Here is a 14,726-nt window from a genome sequence, read left to right on the forward strand (position 1 = left end):
CGTCCACCCCTTGATGAGCAGTGGCCTTTTGCAAGCCAGGGTAGCCTGGGCAAGTTATTTGGGGGTCTCCAAGCTTGTCCAGCTGTGCAACTTCACTGAGCCATGAGTCTGGGGTTTTATCAGGGCCCATCAGAGTTCCTGGAACTCTGACGCATGAGGGAGCCACACAGGGACCCTTAACAAAAGCTCCCTGGGCAACATGTTCTCTTGCCTCAGTCTCCCACAAAGCTGTGATTACAGGTGCACCACTGCCGCCCAGCTAAGTTTTGTATTTTTAGTAGAGACAGGGTTTCACCATGTTGGCCACCATGTTGGCCAGACTGGTCTTGAACTCCTGACCTCGAATGACCCTTCCACCGTTGGGGCAAGGCACCTGACAGGCACGACTGCACAATCTGCTTGCTGTGGGGGCTGTGTCCCTTCCCCATTCCTTGGACAAATGTCCACACCCAGCCTTGCTTTGACACCCCGAGAGCAGAGATGGTGACCACACCTGCTTCCTACATGTCCATTGCTCTCCAGGGCAGACATTCCCAACAGATGCAACACAGCATTTAGGAAGACATCACCAATCGATGGTGGCAACACACACCAGGCCCTGCACCCTCTAACTCCAGTGGCCAGACCCCAAGCCAGCTCTCACCTGCCCACCCCCAACCCACAGCAGCGAGACTCAAATGGCAAAAACACAAAGAGAACAGACATGCCCCATAGCAGGAGGACGGTTAAAAGACATGTCTTGATAAGATATCATTCAGACAGGCCGGGCACGGTGGCTCACGCCTGTAATCCCAGCACTTTGGGAGGCCAAGGCGGGCGGATCACGAGGTCAGGAGATCGAGACCATCCTGGCTAACACGGTGAAACCCCGGCTCTACTAAAATACAAAAAAAATTAGCCGGGCATGGTGGCGGGTGCCTGTAGTCCCAGCTACTCAGGAGGCTGAGGCAAGAGAATGGAGTGAACCCAGGAGGAGGAGCTTGCAGTGAGCCGAGATCGCGCCACTGCACTCCAGCCTGGGAGACAGACCGAGACTCCACCTCAAAAAAAAAAAAATCAAGATATAATTCAGGCATAGGCCAGGCACAGCGGCTCCTGCCTGTGATCTTAGAACTTCAGGAGGCTAAGGTAGGCAGATCACCTGAGGTTAGGAGTTCGAGACCAGCCTAGCCAACGCGGTGAAATCCCGTCTCTACTAAACATACAAAAATTAGCCAGGCATGGTGGTGGGCGCCTGTAATCCCAGCTGCTTGGGAGGCTGAGGCAGGAGAATCACTTGAACCTGGGAGGTGGAAGCTACTGTGAGCCACTGCACTCCAACCTGGGTGACAGAACAAGACTCCGTCTCAAAAAAAAAAAAAAAAAAAAAAAAGATATCCTTCAGGCACTAAAACTCATGTCTTTGATACATACTTACCTCCTGCAATCACAAACGCTTCTGCAATGCATAAAGTGAAATAAATAGCAGGAAGCCTTATGGTTCAATCACACAGGCACACAGTCACATACAAAAAAAATGCAGGAAGGGCCAGGGAACAAAAAAGCAACAGAAGATATGATGTGGAGACAGACACACCGAGAGAGTAAGAGACCACCTCCAGAACTCCCCTCAGCTTCGCAAACACACAGCGCAGGGCCCGTTACAGAATCTGTGGGGACTGCTGCAAAATGGGAGTGCAGAGAGCCCCTTACTCAAAAGGTAGGAATTTCAGGTCAACAACAGAGCTCACCTCATGTGACTACATAGGTCGCACAGCCCAGGAAGTCGGTCCCGACACCAACATGCTCCTGCCTCAGAGCCGCCGCACGTGCTGTTCCTTCTCGCCTTTCCCTCTTTTAGTCCTTCAGATCTCAGGCCTCCAGGGAGAAACTCCTGGCCTGCCGGTTCAGGCGGCCACGGCCCCAGTATAGGAGTCTCCAACTCAGCCCCTGCTGTGTCCCATACCTGACCCAGGTCTGTCCTGACTATGTCCATTTGTGTGCCGGCTTGCTTCCTGACACAGCCCCCACCACATGTGCACCTCGGGGCAGGGGAACAGGCCCAACTCATTAACTGCTTTCTTCTCAGATATTTTCTGGAATATTTGTGGATATTGGGGAATGTATGTGTGCCAACTTCCACCTTTTCCAGATTGGACAGGATGAGCTGCCTTTTTTTTTTTTTTTTTTTTTTTTTGAGACTCTGTCGCCCAGGCTGGAGTGCAGTGGTATGATCTCGGCTCACTGCAAGCTCCGCCTCCCGGGTTCACTCCTGCCTTAGTCTCCCAAGTAGCTGCGATCACAGGCCTGTGCCACTACTGCCTAGCTAATTTTTGTATTTTTAGTAGAGATGGGGTTTCACCATGTTGGCCAGGCTGGTCTTGAACTCGTGACCTCAAATGACCCACCTGCCTCGGACTCCCAAATTGTTGGGATTACAGGTGTGAGCCACTGCGCCTGGCCCGAGCTGCCTGTTCTAAACCTGTGCCGTGTTCCGGTGATTCTCTCTCCGCTCCGTCCCCTGGCCCTGACTGTGGTGGCCGCTCTCTGCCGTCATGAGCCCATATGTCCTCATTCTTTCCCTTTCCGCCAGGACTTCGACCGACACTGCAGAACGCAGGGTCCAGCTCCAGCACTGAGTTCAGCCTCTTCTCACCAACAGACAGACAGGAAGGAGAGAAAACAAACTGTGGGAAGGCCAAAGTTCCCGGGCAGCCAGTCGGCCAAGCATCCTTCTCTGCTGAGGCTTATGCAGCCGAGGCACCCCCTCCTTCAGGGAGCAGGCAGGGTCCTGGGGCAGTCTGTGAGGGAGACCAGGGCCTTGCTCCACCAGGGCCCAGGTATGGAGCAGCAGCAAACTCATGCCTCTGGGAGCCAGACCCCACCTGCTTGAACCCACTATGCCACCTGCTGTGGGTGACCCCAGGCCAGTGACTTGCCCTAGCCTCCTCTGTAAACAAGGGGCTCATCCAACCTGGTCAAACCTCCTCCCACTCAAGGGTCTTTAATCCACCCTTAATCTGCTTGGTCCAAACTCCTGGTGTCACCAGGTCACTCACGAGGCAGCTCATCTGGACTCCTTCCCTGGGTCCAGTTTCTCTCTCAACATTGCCTTTGAGGCCGAGGTAAACGGTAAACAGTGAAGGGCCCCAGAGGTGATGGAGGAGCGGGTGTCCAAGACACTCACCCTTTCTAATGCACCGACTCCCTCGTGGACTCGCTTGTGCCGTCTCCCCACCCACCCAGGCCCAGAACCCCGAGTGTGAGCACCAGAGGCCCAGGATTCTGTCTGCACCGCGGGGTCCCCAGTGCCTCGGAGCAATGCTGGCACGCGGCGAGTGCTTGACAAATGCCTGCTGAACGAGCAAATGGATGGATGAATGAATGAATGAGCAAGCAGATGAATGACTGGGGTGCTGTCCAGAGCCATGAGGACTAGGCCGCCCAAGTCCCCATTTCTCAAATTCTCCTTCTCCCCACTTGGGAAACAAGATGCTCGGTGGGGGAGACTCTCCAACCATCCCCTGCAGTAGCCGGCACAGAGGACAGACCCTTTTAAGAAACAGCCATGTCTTCATTAAAGATGCTCTGCTCTCAGAAAGAGAAAGACAAATACGAACCTGGAAAGTCCTCACCAAGAGCAGGACCCCTGCCAGGGAGCACAGAAAAGACCCATGCGCCACGGGCACCGCAACCACACACACACCCCGGCCACTGCACACAAGTACAGACCCTAGCCGGGGAGGGCAGAGGGACCAGGAAACTGTCCCTAGAGTCAGGACCCCCATGTGCTCAGACAGCAGTGGGAGCAAGGAGATTTCTCCACCCACTGGATACCAGGAGAGTCCTTCTAGGGGGCCCCACACCGAGACTCTGCCCCTTAGGACTCTCCCTGAGTGTGGAAGCCAGCCCACTTGGAAGCCCCTTGCCCTCCTGAGTGGGACACTGTTACAGGAAGCAGACCCTGTCCCCCACCACCTTCTGCAAGCTGGGCCCCATCACGCTACAGAAATGGGGAGGACTGGTACCAGGGATGGCGCTTTCCTGACACCTCTCGCTACCCCCTCGCTTGCCAGGCCCCAGGGTCAGTCCCAGAGGCCAGACCGGCTACCCTAGGCCCAGAAGCATCCCCGAAGGCAAGCTGCATCCTCCACCTGTGTGACTTCCCGAAGGGCCCGCCCCGAACTGACACCTGGAAAGAAAGATCCTCAGCCAGTGACCCAGAGGAGAAGAGCCATGCCCCACTGCAGCACAGTACGAGGAAGCACCAAGCGCCTGAGGACCAAGGCGGAGAGTGAAAAACTGGGAAAATATCTGGGGCAAAAAAAAAAAAAAAAAAAACCAGGATTGACCTCCTGGGCTCAAGCGATCCTCCCAACTCAGAGTCCCGAGTAGCTGGGACCGCAGATTTGAATCACCACACCCGCCGAGTGGATCATTTTGAACGGGTTTGCCAAGGTTCCTTCTGGGACAACTGGCCGCAGCCCATTCCCGCCAGGCCTCGCCCCACCGGCCCCGTCCCGTCCCGTCCCACTGGCTCACCTGCCTTACACGTCCTGCCGTTGTCCTGCAGCTGCACACCCGTGGGACAGGCACATGTGTAGAAAGGCTCCCTTGGGGACAGCAGGCACAGGTGGGAGCAGCCGCCATTGTCCTCCTCACAGCGAGTGTGGACTGGGAAAACCAGGACAGAGTGAGAGAAGGTTCCAGAAGAAGACCGCCACTTGTTTCTGAATGAGTCTCATCCTGCCTCGTCCCCCATGACAGCCTCCAGTGTCCCTCTGCCCAAATGCCAGCCTCAAGTGGCATCAGGGACCTCCCCGCGGGCACCATTCCACCTCCTGCCTCATCGCTGGCCCCCTCCACATCGGGCCCTCAGCCCGGCCAGATGGCCTGCAATTTCCCCAAAACCAGCCGTGACCTTCCTGGCCACCCTCACACCCAGACGTGACCTGCCTGTGGAGTGGCATCCTCCCTACCTGCTCCCTCCCACAAGCTCCTATAACTAGAAAACCCTCCCCAGCTCCTCAGGGCCCCGAAAGGACACCCTTCTGCAAAGGGTGCCCCCCACACTCCAACGGCAAGGGTCAGGACCTGCCTGTGTGGTAGTGACGGAAACCCCAGAGACAGTGGGCTCCTGGGCAAAAGGCTTGTCTTGTCTTTGTGCTATGTGTGGACCCAGCAGCTTCCACAGGAACACTGTCCCTCTTGCTGGGATGGCCAAGCTTGTCACTCTCCCAAGCCCTCTGTGACCAACAGCAATTGAACAGAACTCAATAAATGCTTCCAGCACATCATTCAAACCAGGGGAAAGCTGGGGTGTATCAGCCCCATAATATGGATATAACTGGAACAACAAACTCACCAAAATGAACCTCTCCCTCCCTCATGCTGCCCCAAGTGTAGAAGGGTTTTGTGACCACGACTTTCTCACCAGGAAACAGCTCCAGAGAGCCCCACCCTCCTGTGTCCTGCTCTGGGAACAGCTGCCACCCCTAGGCCCCGCCTTTCAATTCAAAGTCCAAACCTTCCATAATGGTTTCGCCAAAAATCTCCATCCCTGGTCCCTGTGGGGGTGGGTCACTGTCCCCAGAGCCGCAGCCCCACTGTCACAGAAGCTGGTGAATTTCACCATCAGGGACCTCTGTCACAACCCTGCGTAGCCCCCAGGCTGAGAACTGCTGATTCTGAGCAGGTTATTCATTGATAAATATGCAACTTGCAGGGCCAAGCATGGTGGCTCATACCTGTGACCCCAGCACTTTGGGAGGTCAAGGTGTGAGGACCACTGGAGCCCAGGAGTTTGAGACAAGCCTGGGCAACATGGCAAAATCTCATCTCTATTAAAAATACATACACGTGGCCGGGCGCGGTGGCTCACACCTGTAATCCCAGCACTTTGGGAGGCCGAGGCTGGCGGATCACGAGGTCAGGAGATTGAGACCATCCTGGCTAACACGGTGAAACCCTGTCTCTACTAAAAACACAAAAAATTAGCCGGGCGCAGTGGCGGGCGCCTATAGTTCCAGCTACTCAGGAGGCTGAGGCAGGAGAATGGCGTGAACCCGGGAGGCGGAGCTTGCAGTGAGCCGAGATTGTACTACTGCACTCCAGCCTGAGCGACAGAGCGAGACTTCGTCTCAAAAAAAAAACAAAATACACATACACATATATATATATATATTTTAATATCCATACACACACACACACACACACACACACACACACACACACAGCTTCTTCTGGGCCTTGAAAACAAGGCAAGCTTCCTTGGGAATCCCCTTACCACTGCTGAACCTGAAACAGCCCCCACAAGCTCTGCACAGGGACCCTCTGCAGGCCCGTGACCCCCAGCCAGCCACATACTCTGCACACATCTCCCTTCACTGCAGCAGGCACCCCTTTAGAGAGGGTGCCCCCCAGAGCATGGGTTTCTGCAGGGAGGGGCCACCTGCCCCCACCCCACTTACTCTCCCACCTCCCCACGCCTCCACCCCCCCACACCTTCATACCCCCCACCCCTACCCCCCACGCCCTCCACCCCTCACCAAGCCCCCACCTCCACCCCACCACGCCTCGCCCCCCACGCCCCCACCCCCCCCATGCCCCAGCCCCCACGGCCCAGCCGGCACTCACAGAAAGGCTGCCGCTCCTGGCTCAGCACCTGAATGTCCATGGGTGAGTAGAGGGCGCTCAGGATCTCCTTCCTCTTCCCCCCAGTGCGCTTGTTGCAGGCATGGATGGAGCGGGTCTGCCAGTCCGTCCAGTACAGAGTGTCCCCGGAGAGCGTCAGGGCGAAGGGGTGTGTCAGGCTGCCCTCCACCACCTTCTGCCTGCAGTCAGGGAGGCGGGGTAGGGGAGCCATCATGAGGGTCCCCCGACAGTCACTGCTGCTGACCCAATTACTTTCTTTTTTTTTTTTTTTTGAGACGGAGTCTCGGTCTGTTGCCTAGGCTAGAGTGCAGTGATGCAATCTCAGCTCACTGCAACCTCCGCCTCCCAGGTTCAAGCAATTCTCCTGCTGCCTCAGCCTCCCGAGTAGCTGGGATTACAGATGCCCACCACCACAACTGGCTGATTTTTGTACTTTTAGTAGAGAAAGGGTTTCATTATGTTGGCAAGGCTGGTCTCGAACTCCTGACCTCAGGTGATCCACCCGCCTCAGCCTCTCAAAGTGCAGGGATTACAGGCCTATGCCACCGCACCAGGCCTCTCATTTACTTTCCACCAGACAAATGAGGCCAGGTCAAGAGCCCCAGGAGTTGGTGCCATTGTACGTTTCTCCCGGAGTGCACAGGGCACGTCCCAAACCCAGTCTGTGACAGTGACACAGGGGGTGCCCCAGGTCAAGTGGCAAAGTCTCCCCCAGGGAAGAAAGGAGGAAGCCACACCTGGTGGAAAGGACAGCTCTTCTGCCCAAGGCTTTAACTTCTGAATACAAATCAGGCCACGTGCACTCGCTCCTTCTTACAATGCTCATAATTTATACTTTCAGAGTAAATTAAACTTGGCATCAACACAAGAAACAGCTACTCCTTTTCTAGGTGCTTACGGTGCCTAGCAAATGAGGACTCGGGTGTAATGAGATTATGGGCACTGGGAACAGGATCGTAATGTGACATGGTCAGTAATGTTGTAGTTTTATTTGCTTAATGACCCTCGCCCAGTGACAGGCTCCCTGAGGGTGCGCCTGGGGGCAGAGGGTCCCCACCACGTCCCCAGCCCTCAGCACAGCTGCCAGGAGAGGGTGACACTCATGAAGCAGCACAAGGAAGATGGGAGCTGTGGGCTCTGCAGATCCACCGCCTTCTGTTCATTTTTGTTGATGCTGTTTTTTAAGAAAATTATTATTGAAGTAAAATTCACAGGACATAACATTTACATTTTTATTTATTTACTTCTTTGTTTTGTTTTGTTTTTCTGAGATGGGGTCTCACTCTGCCACCCAGGTTGGAGCGCAGTGGTGTGATCTCAGCTCACTGCAACCTCTGCCTCCCAGGTTCCAGCGATTCTCCCACCTCAGCCTCCAGAGTAGCTGGGATCACAGGCGTGCACCACCATGCCCAGCTCATTTTTGGGGGGTATTTTTTTGGTAGAGATAGGGTTTCACCATGTTGCCCAGGCTTGTCTTGAACTCCTGAGCGCAGGCAATCCACCCGCCTTGGCCTCTCAAAGTGCTGGGATTACAGGTGAGAGCCACTGCGCCCGGCCTAAATTTACCACTTGAAAGTGAATAATTAGTGTTACCTAGCACGTTTGCAAGGATGTGCAGCCTCCACTTCTATCTAGTTCCGAAGCACTTCAATTGCCCCACAGGAAAACCCCAAACCCATCAGCAGTCACTCCCTAGTCCCCGCCCTCAGCCCTGGCAAACACTTTTGATGGATTTAACGACACACATTCTAAACATCTCACATAAACGGAATCACAATACGCAGCCTTTGATGTCTAGCTTCTTTGACTCAGCACCATGTTTTCGAGGTTCATCCATGCTGTAGCATGTCAGTGCTTCATCTCGTTTTAGGGGTGAACCGTATTCCAGTGTACAGACAGAACACAATCTGTGTTGTGTCATTTCCACCTTCAGCTGTTGTGCACAGTGCTGCTACGGACATTCCTGTCCATTCACATTTTGTGTGAATACCTGTTTCCCATTCTTAGAGTATACAGCTAGGAGCAGAATTGCTGGGTCATACGTAAATCAATGTTTATATCCTAAGGAATCACCAAACTGTTTTCTACAATGTCGCCTTTTTTGTTTGTTTTCTGAGACAGGGTCTTGCTCTGTCACCCAGGCTGGAGTGCAGTGGTGTGATCATGGCTCACTGCAGCCTCGATCTCCTAAGCTCAATCAATCCTCCTGCCTCAGCCTCCTGAGTAGCTGGACCACCACCAGAGCCAGCTAATTTTTTAATTTTAATTTTTTTTTTTTTTTTTTGAGACAGAGTCTCGCTCTGTCACCCAGGCCGGAGTGCAGTGGCACGATCTCAGCTCACTGTAAGCTCTGCCTCTCGGGTTCATGCCATTCTCCTGCCTCAGCCTCCTGAGTAGCTGGGACTACAGGCGCCCACCACCATGCCTGGGTAATTTTTTTGTATTTTTAGTAGAGACAGGGTTTCACCATGTTACCCAGGATGGTCTGGAACTCCTGACCTCATGATCCACCCACCTCGGCTTCCCAAAGTGCTGGGATTACAGATGTGAGCCACCGTGCCCGGTCTTAATTTTAATTGTTTTAATTTAAATTTTTCTGTTTTTGTTTTTGTTTTTGAGATGGAGTTTTGCTCTTGTCACCCAGACTAGAGTGCAATGGCATGACCTCAGCTCACTGCAACCTTTGTCTCCTGGGTTCAAGCAGTTCTCCTGCCTCAGCCTCCCAAGTAGCTGGGATTACAGGTGCCCGTCACCATGCCCAGCTAATTTTTGTATTTTTAGTAGAGATGAGGTTTCACCATGTTGGCCAGGCTTGTCTCAAACTCCTGACCTCAGGTGATCCACCCACCTCGGCCTCTCAAAGTGTTGGGATTTCAAGCGTGAGCCGCCGTGCCCGGCCCAATTTTTATTTTTAGTAGATGAGGTCTCGCTTTGTTGCCAGGTTGGTCTCGAACCCCTGGGCTCAAATGATCCTCTCACCTCAGCCTTCCAAAGCACTGGGATTATAGGTGTGAGCCATTGTGCCCAGCCATGTTGACATTTTTCAATGAGAGAAGCCAGAGGCCCATCACTCCCGGTTGCTCCCTGCGCCACGCTCTGCCTCAGTCAGAAGCACTGAGGGAAGGTCAGCCTCAGTCCTTGCCACAGTCACAGATAAAGGGGCCTGCACAGGTCTGTGTGGCTCCAGAGCTCATCCCCCCACATGCGATGCTTCCACATGAATTGCCACAGGTGCATCACGAAGAGCGATGGCCGCTGCAGAGGCAGAAGAATCCCGCGGGGAGGCAGGTAGGAGAGAGGCTAAGAACGGACCAGACCCTGGGGCTACAGACTCTACGTTCCAACCCTGGCTAGGACTAGCTGTGTGGCTTTGGGCAAATTCACATGCCTTTCTGTGCACAGGGGATCATAATAGCAAACACAGGCTGGGCACAGTGGCTCACAACTGTAAACCCAGTGCTTTGAGAGGCCAAGGTGGAAACATGGCTTGAGCTCAGGAGTTTGAGACCAGCCGGGGCAACATGGTGAAACCCCATCTCTACAAAAAAAAAAACCAAAAGAATTAGCCAGGCATGGTGGTACATGCCTGTGGTCTCAGCTACTTGGGAGGCTGAGGTGGGAGGACCACTTGAGCCCAAGAAGTCAAGGCTGTGTCTGGGTGTGGTGGCGCACGCCTGTAATCCCAGCACTTTGGGAGGCTGAGGTGGGCGATCACTTGTGATCAGGAGTTCAAGACCAGCCTGGCCAACGTGGTGAAATCTCGTCCCTACTAAAAAAATACAAAAATTTCCCGGACGTGGTGGTGGGCACCTGTAATCCCAGCTACTTGGGAGGTTGAGGCAGGAGAATCGTTGGAACCTGGGAGGTGGAGGTTGCAGTGAGCTGAGATGGTGCCACTGCACTCCAGCCTGGGGGACAGAGCAAGGCTCCATCTCAAAAAGAAAAAACAACGGCCGGGCGCGGTGGCTCAAGCCTGTAATCCCAGCACTTTGGGAGGCCGAGACGGGCGGATCACGAGGTCAGGAGTTCGAGACCATCCTGGCTAACACGGTGAAACCCCGTCTCTACTAAAAAATACGAAAAACTAGCCGGGCGAGGTGGCAGGCGCCTGTAGTCCCGGCTACTCGGGAGGCTGAGGCAGGAGAATGGCGTAAAAACCCGGGAGGCGGAGCTTGCAGTGAGCTGAGATCCGGCCACTGCACTCCAGCCTGGGCGACACAGCGAGACTCCGTCTCAAAAAAAAAAAAAAAAGAAAAAACAACAACAACAACAAAAACAAACGAATAAAAAGAGGTCAAGGCTGCAGTGAACCATGATTGTGCCAATGCACTCTAGCCAGGGAGACAAAGCGAGACCCTGCCTCAAAACAATAAAAATATAAATAAAAATAAAACATAATAGCAAACATTTCATAGAGTTGGTGTGAACATTAAATGAGCTGATAAATGTCCCTGGAAAACAGTAAGTGCTACGGAAGGGTTTGTCGCTGCCACCACCATTAGCATATTTCAACTGCCATCACCCTCACTGTTACCATCCTTTGACCAGGGCACTCCCAGCTGCAGCCTTTCTATCCTCTCATCCACCCTTCATAACTGTAAGATCACTCAGCTCCCAAGAACCACAGTCTACAGGGTAACCACATTTCCAAATCTCAAACCAGACCCACCCATCTGCACTTCCAGGGACAACAGGATATTTTCAAACCAGCCCAAAAGAGATGTGTGGCTCAGCATAAGAGGAACAGGAGAAACTGAGGCCTCTTGCCCTGAGAATGAGCTTGGAAGTGGATGTCCCGGCCTCACTCAAACCTTCAGATGACTGAGGCCCCAGTCAGGAGCTTGAGTGTACTCTCCGGTCACACCCTGAGCCAGAACCACCCAGCTAATCCACTCCTCATTGCTGACCCCCTCCCCATAAAAAACCTGCTTGCTGTTTCAGGCTGTTAAGTTGTGGGCTGTTTTGTTACACAATGGATAACTAACACACGAAGCCTGGCGAACGTGGAGCAAAGCTGCCCAGGCCCTCAAGTCTGTTCATGTGGGTGTTGGCCTGTGTTTGCAGAAATCCAGCCAGAGTCCTCCCATGCAGTCACTACTGCCCTCTGCATGGATACCTGCCACATCCCAGCCTGGGCCAGGAGCTCCACTAGGGCAGGAATGGGATCTGCCGTCCCAGGAGGATCCCTGACACCTGGCACACAGGGCCCAGCAGCAGGCAGTACTTGGTCAGTGAAGAAACTGCCTTTCACCTGTACACACACGGGATGTTTGTCTAAGAGGTAATTAAGTGCAGGGCTGTGAAGCTACACTGACCAGAAGGCTCTAAAAGCAATTACCCAACAAGGGGAAAACCCTTCCTACTCATTCTTGGCCCATTTTATTGAGCCCTGACCATGTGGATGGCCCCCTGGTGAGACTGAGGAATGCAGCAATAACTAAGACAGCTCCAGCTGCTGCCCTCAAGATGCCTGAGCTGGGGTGGGGCCAGGGTGGGGGTGGTGCGTGTGACAGGGTTACTGTTCACAACCCTGCTGGGCCACAAGCCCTCCCCAACAATTCCAAAATCCAAAACGCTCTGAAGATGGAAACCTTTTGATGCTCATTTGGTGCATGAGCCAGCACAGTGGCTCACGCCTGTAATCCCAGCACCCTGGGAGCTGAGAGGGAGGGTCCCTTAAGCTTAGGAGACCAGCCTGAGCAACATGTGAGACCCCGTCTCTACCACAAATACAAAAATTTGCCAGGTGTGGTGGCGCACTCCTGTAGTCCCAGCTACTCGGGTGGCCAAGGCGGGAGGATCGCTTGAGCCTGGGGGGTAGAGGCTGCAGTGAGCTGAGACTATGCCATTGCACTCCAGCCTGGGTGAAAGAGTGAGACTCTGTCTCAAAAAAACAAAGTTTAAAAAAAAGTTAAAAACTGTGCATAGGTGTGGCCTACAGATGGTCTTTTCTGTCCTACTTAGAATGAACATGCCACACCTGCTATAGAAATATTCAAGGGCTGGGGGCAAGTGCCACCCAGACCCTGACGCTGTTCCGAGTTCTGAGAAGTCCTGCATGTCTCAGGTTCCCAGAGTTTCAGAGAAGAGTCTGTAGGCCTGAGTTCAGAAGAAACGCATTCAAAAGCCCTGGGAACAAAGGGGAAGGGGGTGCCCCAGGACTGCACGGGTACCTACCGGAACGAGCCATCTAGATTGGCACGGTGGATGAAGCTGAGCTTGGCATCGGCCCAGTAGAGCTTCTGCTCCTCTAGGTCAATGGTCAGTCCATTGGGCCAGTAAATGTCCGAGTCCACAATGATCTTCCGGGTGCTGCCGTCCATCCCCGCCCGCTCGATCCGGGGCGTCTCGCCCCAATCTGTCCAGTACATGTACCTGTGATGGGGGCAGGGCAAGAGGAGAAGCAGCTAACACAGATCTGTTTTTTTTGTTTTTGTCTACACAGATGCAGACATGAAACAATAGACAGTGACTTGCCCTAAAATCTCACCCACCAGAAATAACCAACAGATAGGGTTTCATGTATTCCTGCCTTAAGTTGGGCAATCAAAATATACTATTTCCAACTTGTTCTCAGTTAACCGTAAATTCTGGGCACCTTCTCTTCTCGCAAATAGAAAGATTCCTTGTTCTTTTGATGATTGCATAGTGTACTATGCTGTGACTTTTTAAAATAAATTTGGGTTATTTCTGATTTTTTTGCTACCATGAAAATGCTGTAAATGAATCTCTAAAAGGCAATTCAAAACATGCAGGATGGAAGATTATTTAGTGCTAAAAAGAAATGAGCTATTGGCCGGGCGCGGTGACTCACGCCTGTAATCCCAGCACTTTGAGAGGCCAAGGCAGGCGGATCACGAGGTTGGGAGATTAAGACCATCCTGGCTAACACAGTAAAACCTCGTCTTTACTAAAAATACAAAAAATTAACCAGGCGTGGTCGCACGCGCCTGTAGTCCCAGCTACTCAGGAGGCTGAGGCAGGAGAATCATCTGAACCCGGGAGGGGAAGGTTGCAGTGAGCAGAGATCGCACCACTGCACTCCAGCCTCGGCGACAGCGAGACTCCGTCTCAAAAAAAAAAAAAAAAAAGAAAGAAAGAAAAGAAATGATCTATCAAGCCATGAAAAGACATGGAGGAAACTTAAATGAGTATTAGTAGGTGAAAGAGCCAGTCTGTATGAGTCCAACTCTATGACACTCCGGAAAAAGCAAATACACAGAGACAGTAAAGCATCAGGTGGCTGCCAGGAGTTGGAGAGGAGAGGGATGAAATGAGTGGAGTAAGGCCGGGCGCGGTGGCTCAAGCCTGTAATCCCAGCACTTTGGGAGGCCGAGACGGGCGGATCACGAGGTCAGGAGATCGAGACCATCCTGGCTAACACGGTGAAACCCCGTCTCTACTAAAAAATACAAAAAACTAGCCGGGCGCGGTGGCGGGCGCCTGTAGTCCCAGCTACTCGGGAGCCTGAGGCAGGAGAATGGCGGGAACCCGGGAGGCGGAGCTTGCAGTGAGCTGAGATCCGGCCACAGCACTCCAGCCTGGGCGACAGAGCGAGACTCCGTCTCAAAAAAAAAAAAAAAAAAAAAAAGAAATGAGTGGAGCACAGAAAATCAGGGCAGTGGAACTATCCTGTGTGACATGGAATGATGGGTGCATGTCCTTATTCATCTGTCTAAACCAAGAATGTACAAACCAAGGGCGAACCCTCGTGTAAACATGGATTTTGGGTGATGGTGCGTCAGCCGGCTTTCATTAGTTGTAACAAATGTACCACCCTGCATAGGATGCTGACAGCTGGGGAGACTGTGTGGGTGTGAGGACAGGGATATATAGGAACTCAGTACCTGCTGCTCATCAATTTTGCTGTGAACCTACAACTGTTTGAAAAAATTAAGTCTATTTAAAAACAAGAAAACATGGCCAGGCACGGTGGCTCGCACCTGTAATTCCAGTACTTTGGGAGGCTGAGGTGGGTGGGTCACTTGAGCCACCCTGGGCAACATGGCAAAATTCCGTCTCTACAAAAAATAAAAATTAAAAAAAATTAGCTGGGCATGGTGGCACACACTTATAATCCCAGCTACTTGGAA

The 14,726-nt window shown here is 52.9% G+C and overlaps 1 protein-coding gene across 4 annotated transcripts in view; it reads right to left on the minus strand.

Moving 5' to 3' along the window:
* LRP5 (LDL receptor related protein 5) overlaps positions 1–14,726 on the minus strand; it is a 136,988-nt gene that overhangs the window by 80,266 nt on the left and 41,996 nt on the right. For all 4 annotated transcript variants that reach the window (XR_003115670.1, XM_025357365.1, XM_025357364.1 and 1 more), the window contains exons 3-5: positions 12,811–13,008; positions 6,616–6,812; positions 4,522–4,653 (exon numbers count right to left, since the gene is read on the minus strand). Coding sequence is in view for 2 of the 4 variants with exons in the window: in XM_025357364.1 (XP_025213149.1) it covers positions 4,522–4,653; positions 6,616–6,812; positions 12,811–13,008 (527 nt within the window). In the remaining 2 variants the exon portion in view is untranslated. The remainder of the gene's footprint in view (positions 1–4,521; positions 4,654–6,615; positions 6,813–12,810; positions 13,009–14,726) is intronic.

Source organism: Theropithecus gelada, chromosome 14, assembly GCF_003255815.1.
Source record: "Theropithecus gelada isolate Dixy chromosome 14, Tgel_1.0, whole genome shotgun sequence".
In the NCBI taxonomy this organism is placed as follows: Eukaryota; Metazoa; Chordata; class Mammalia; order Primates; family Cercopithecidae; genus Theropithecus; species Theropithecus gelada.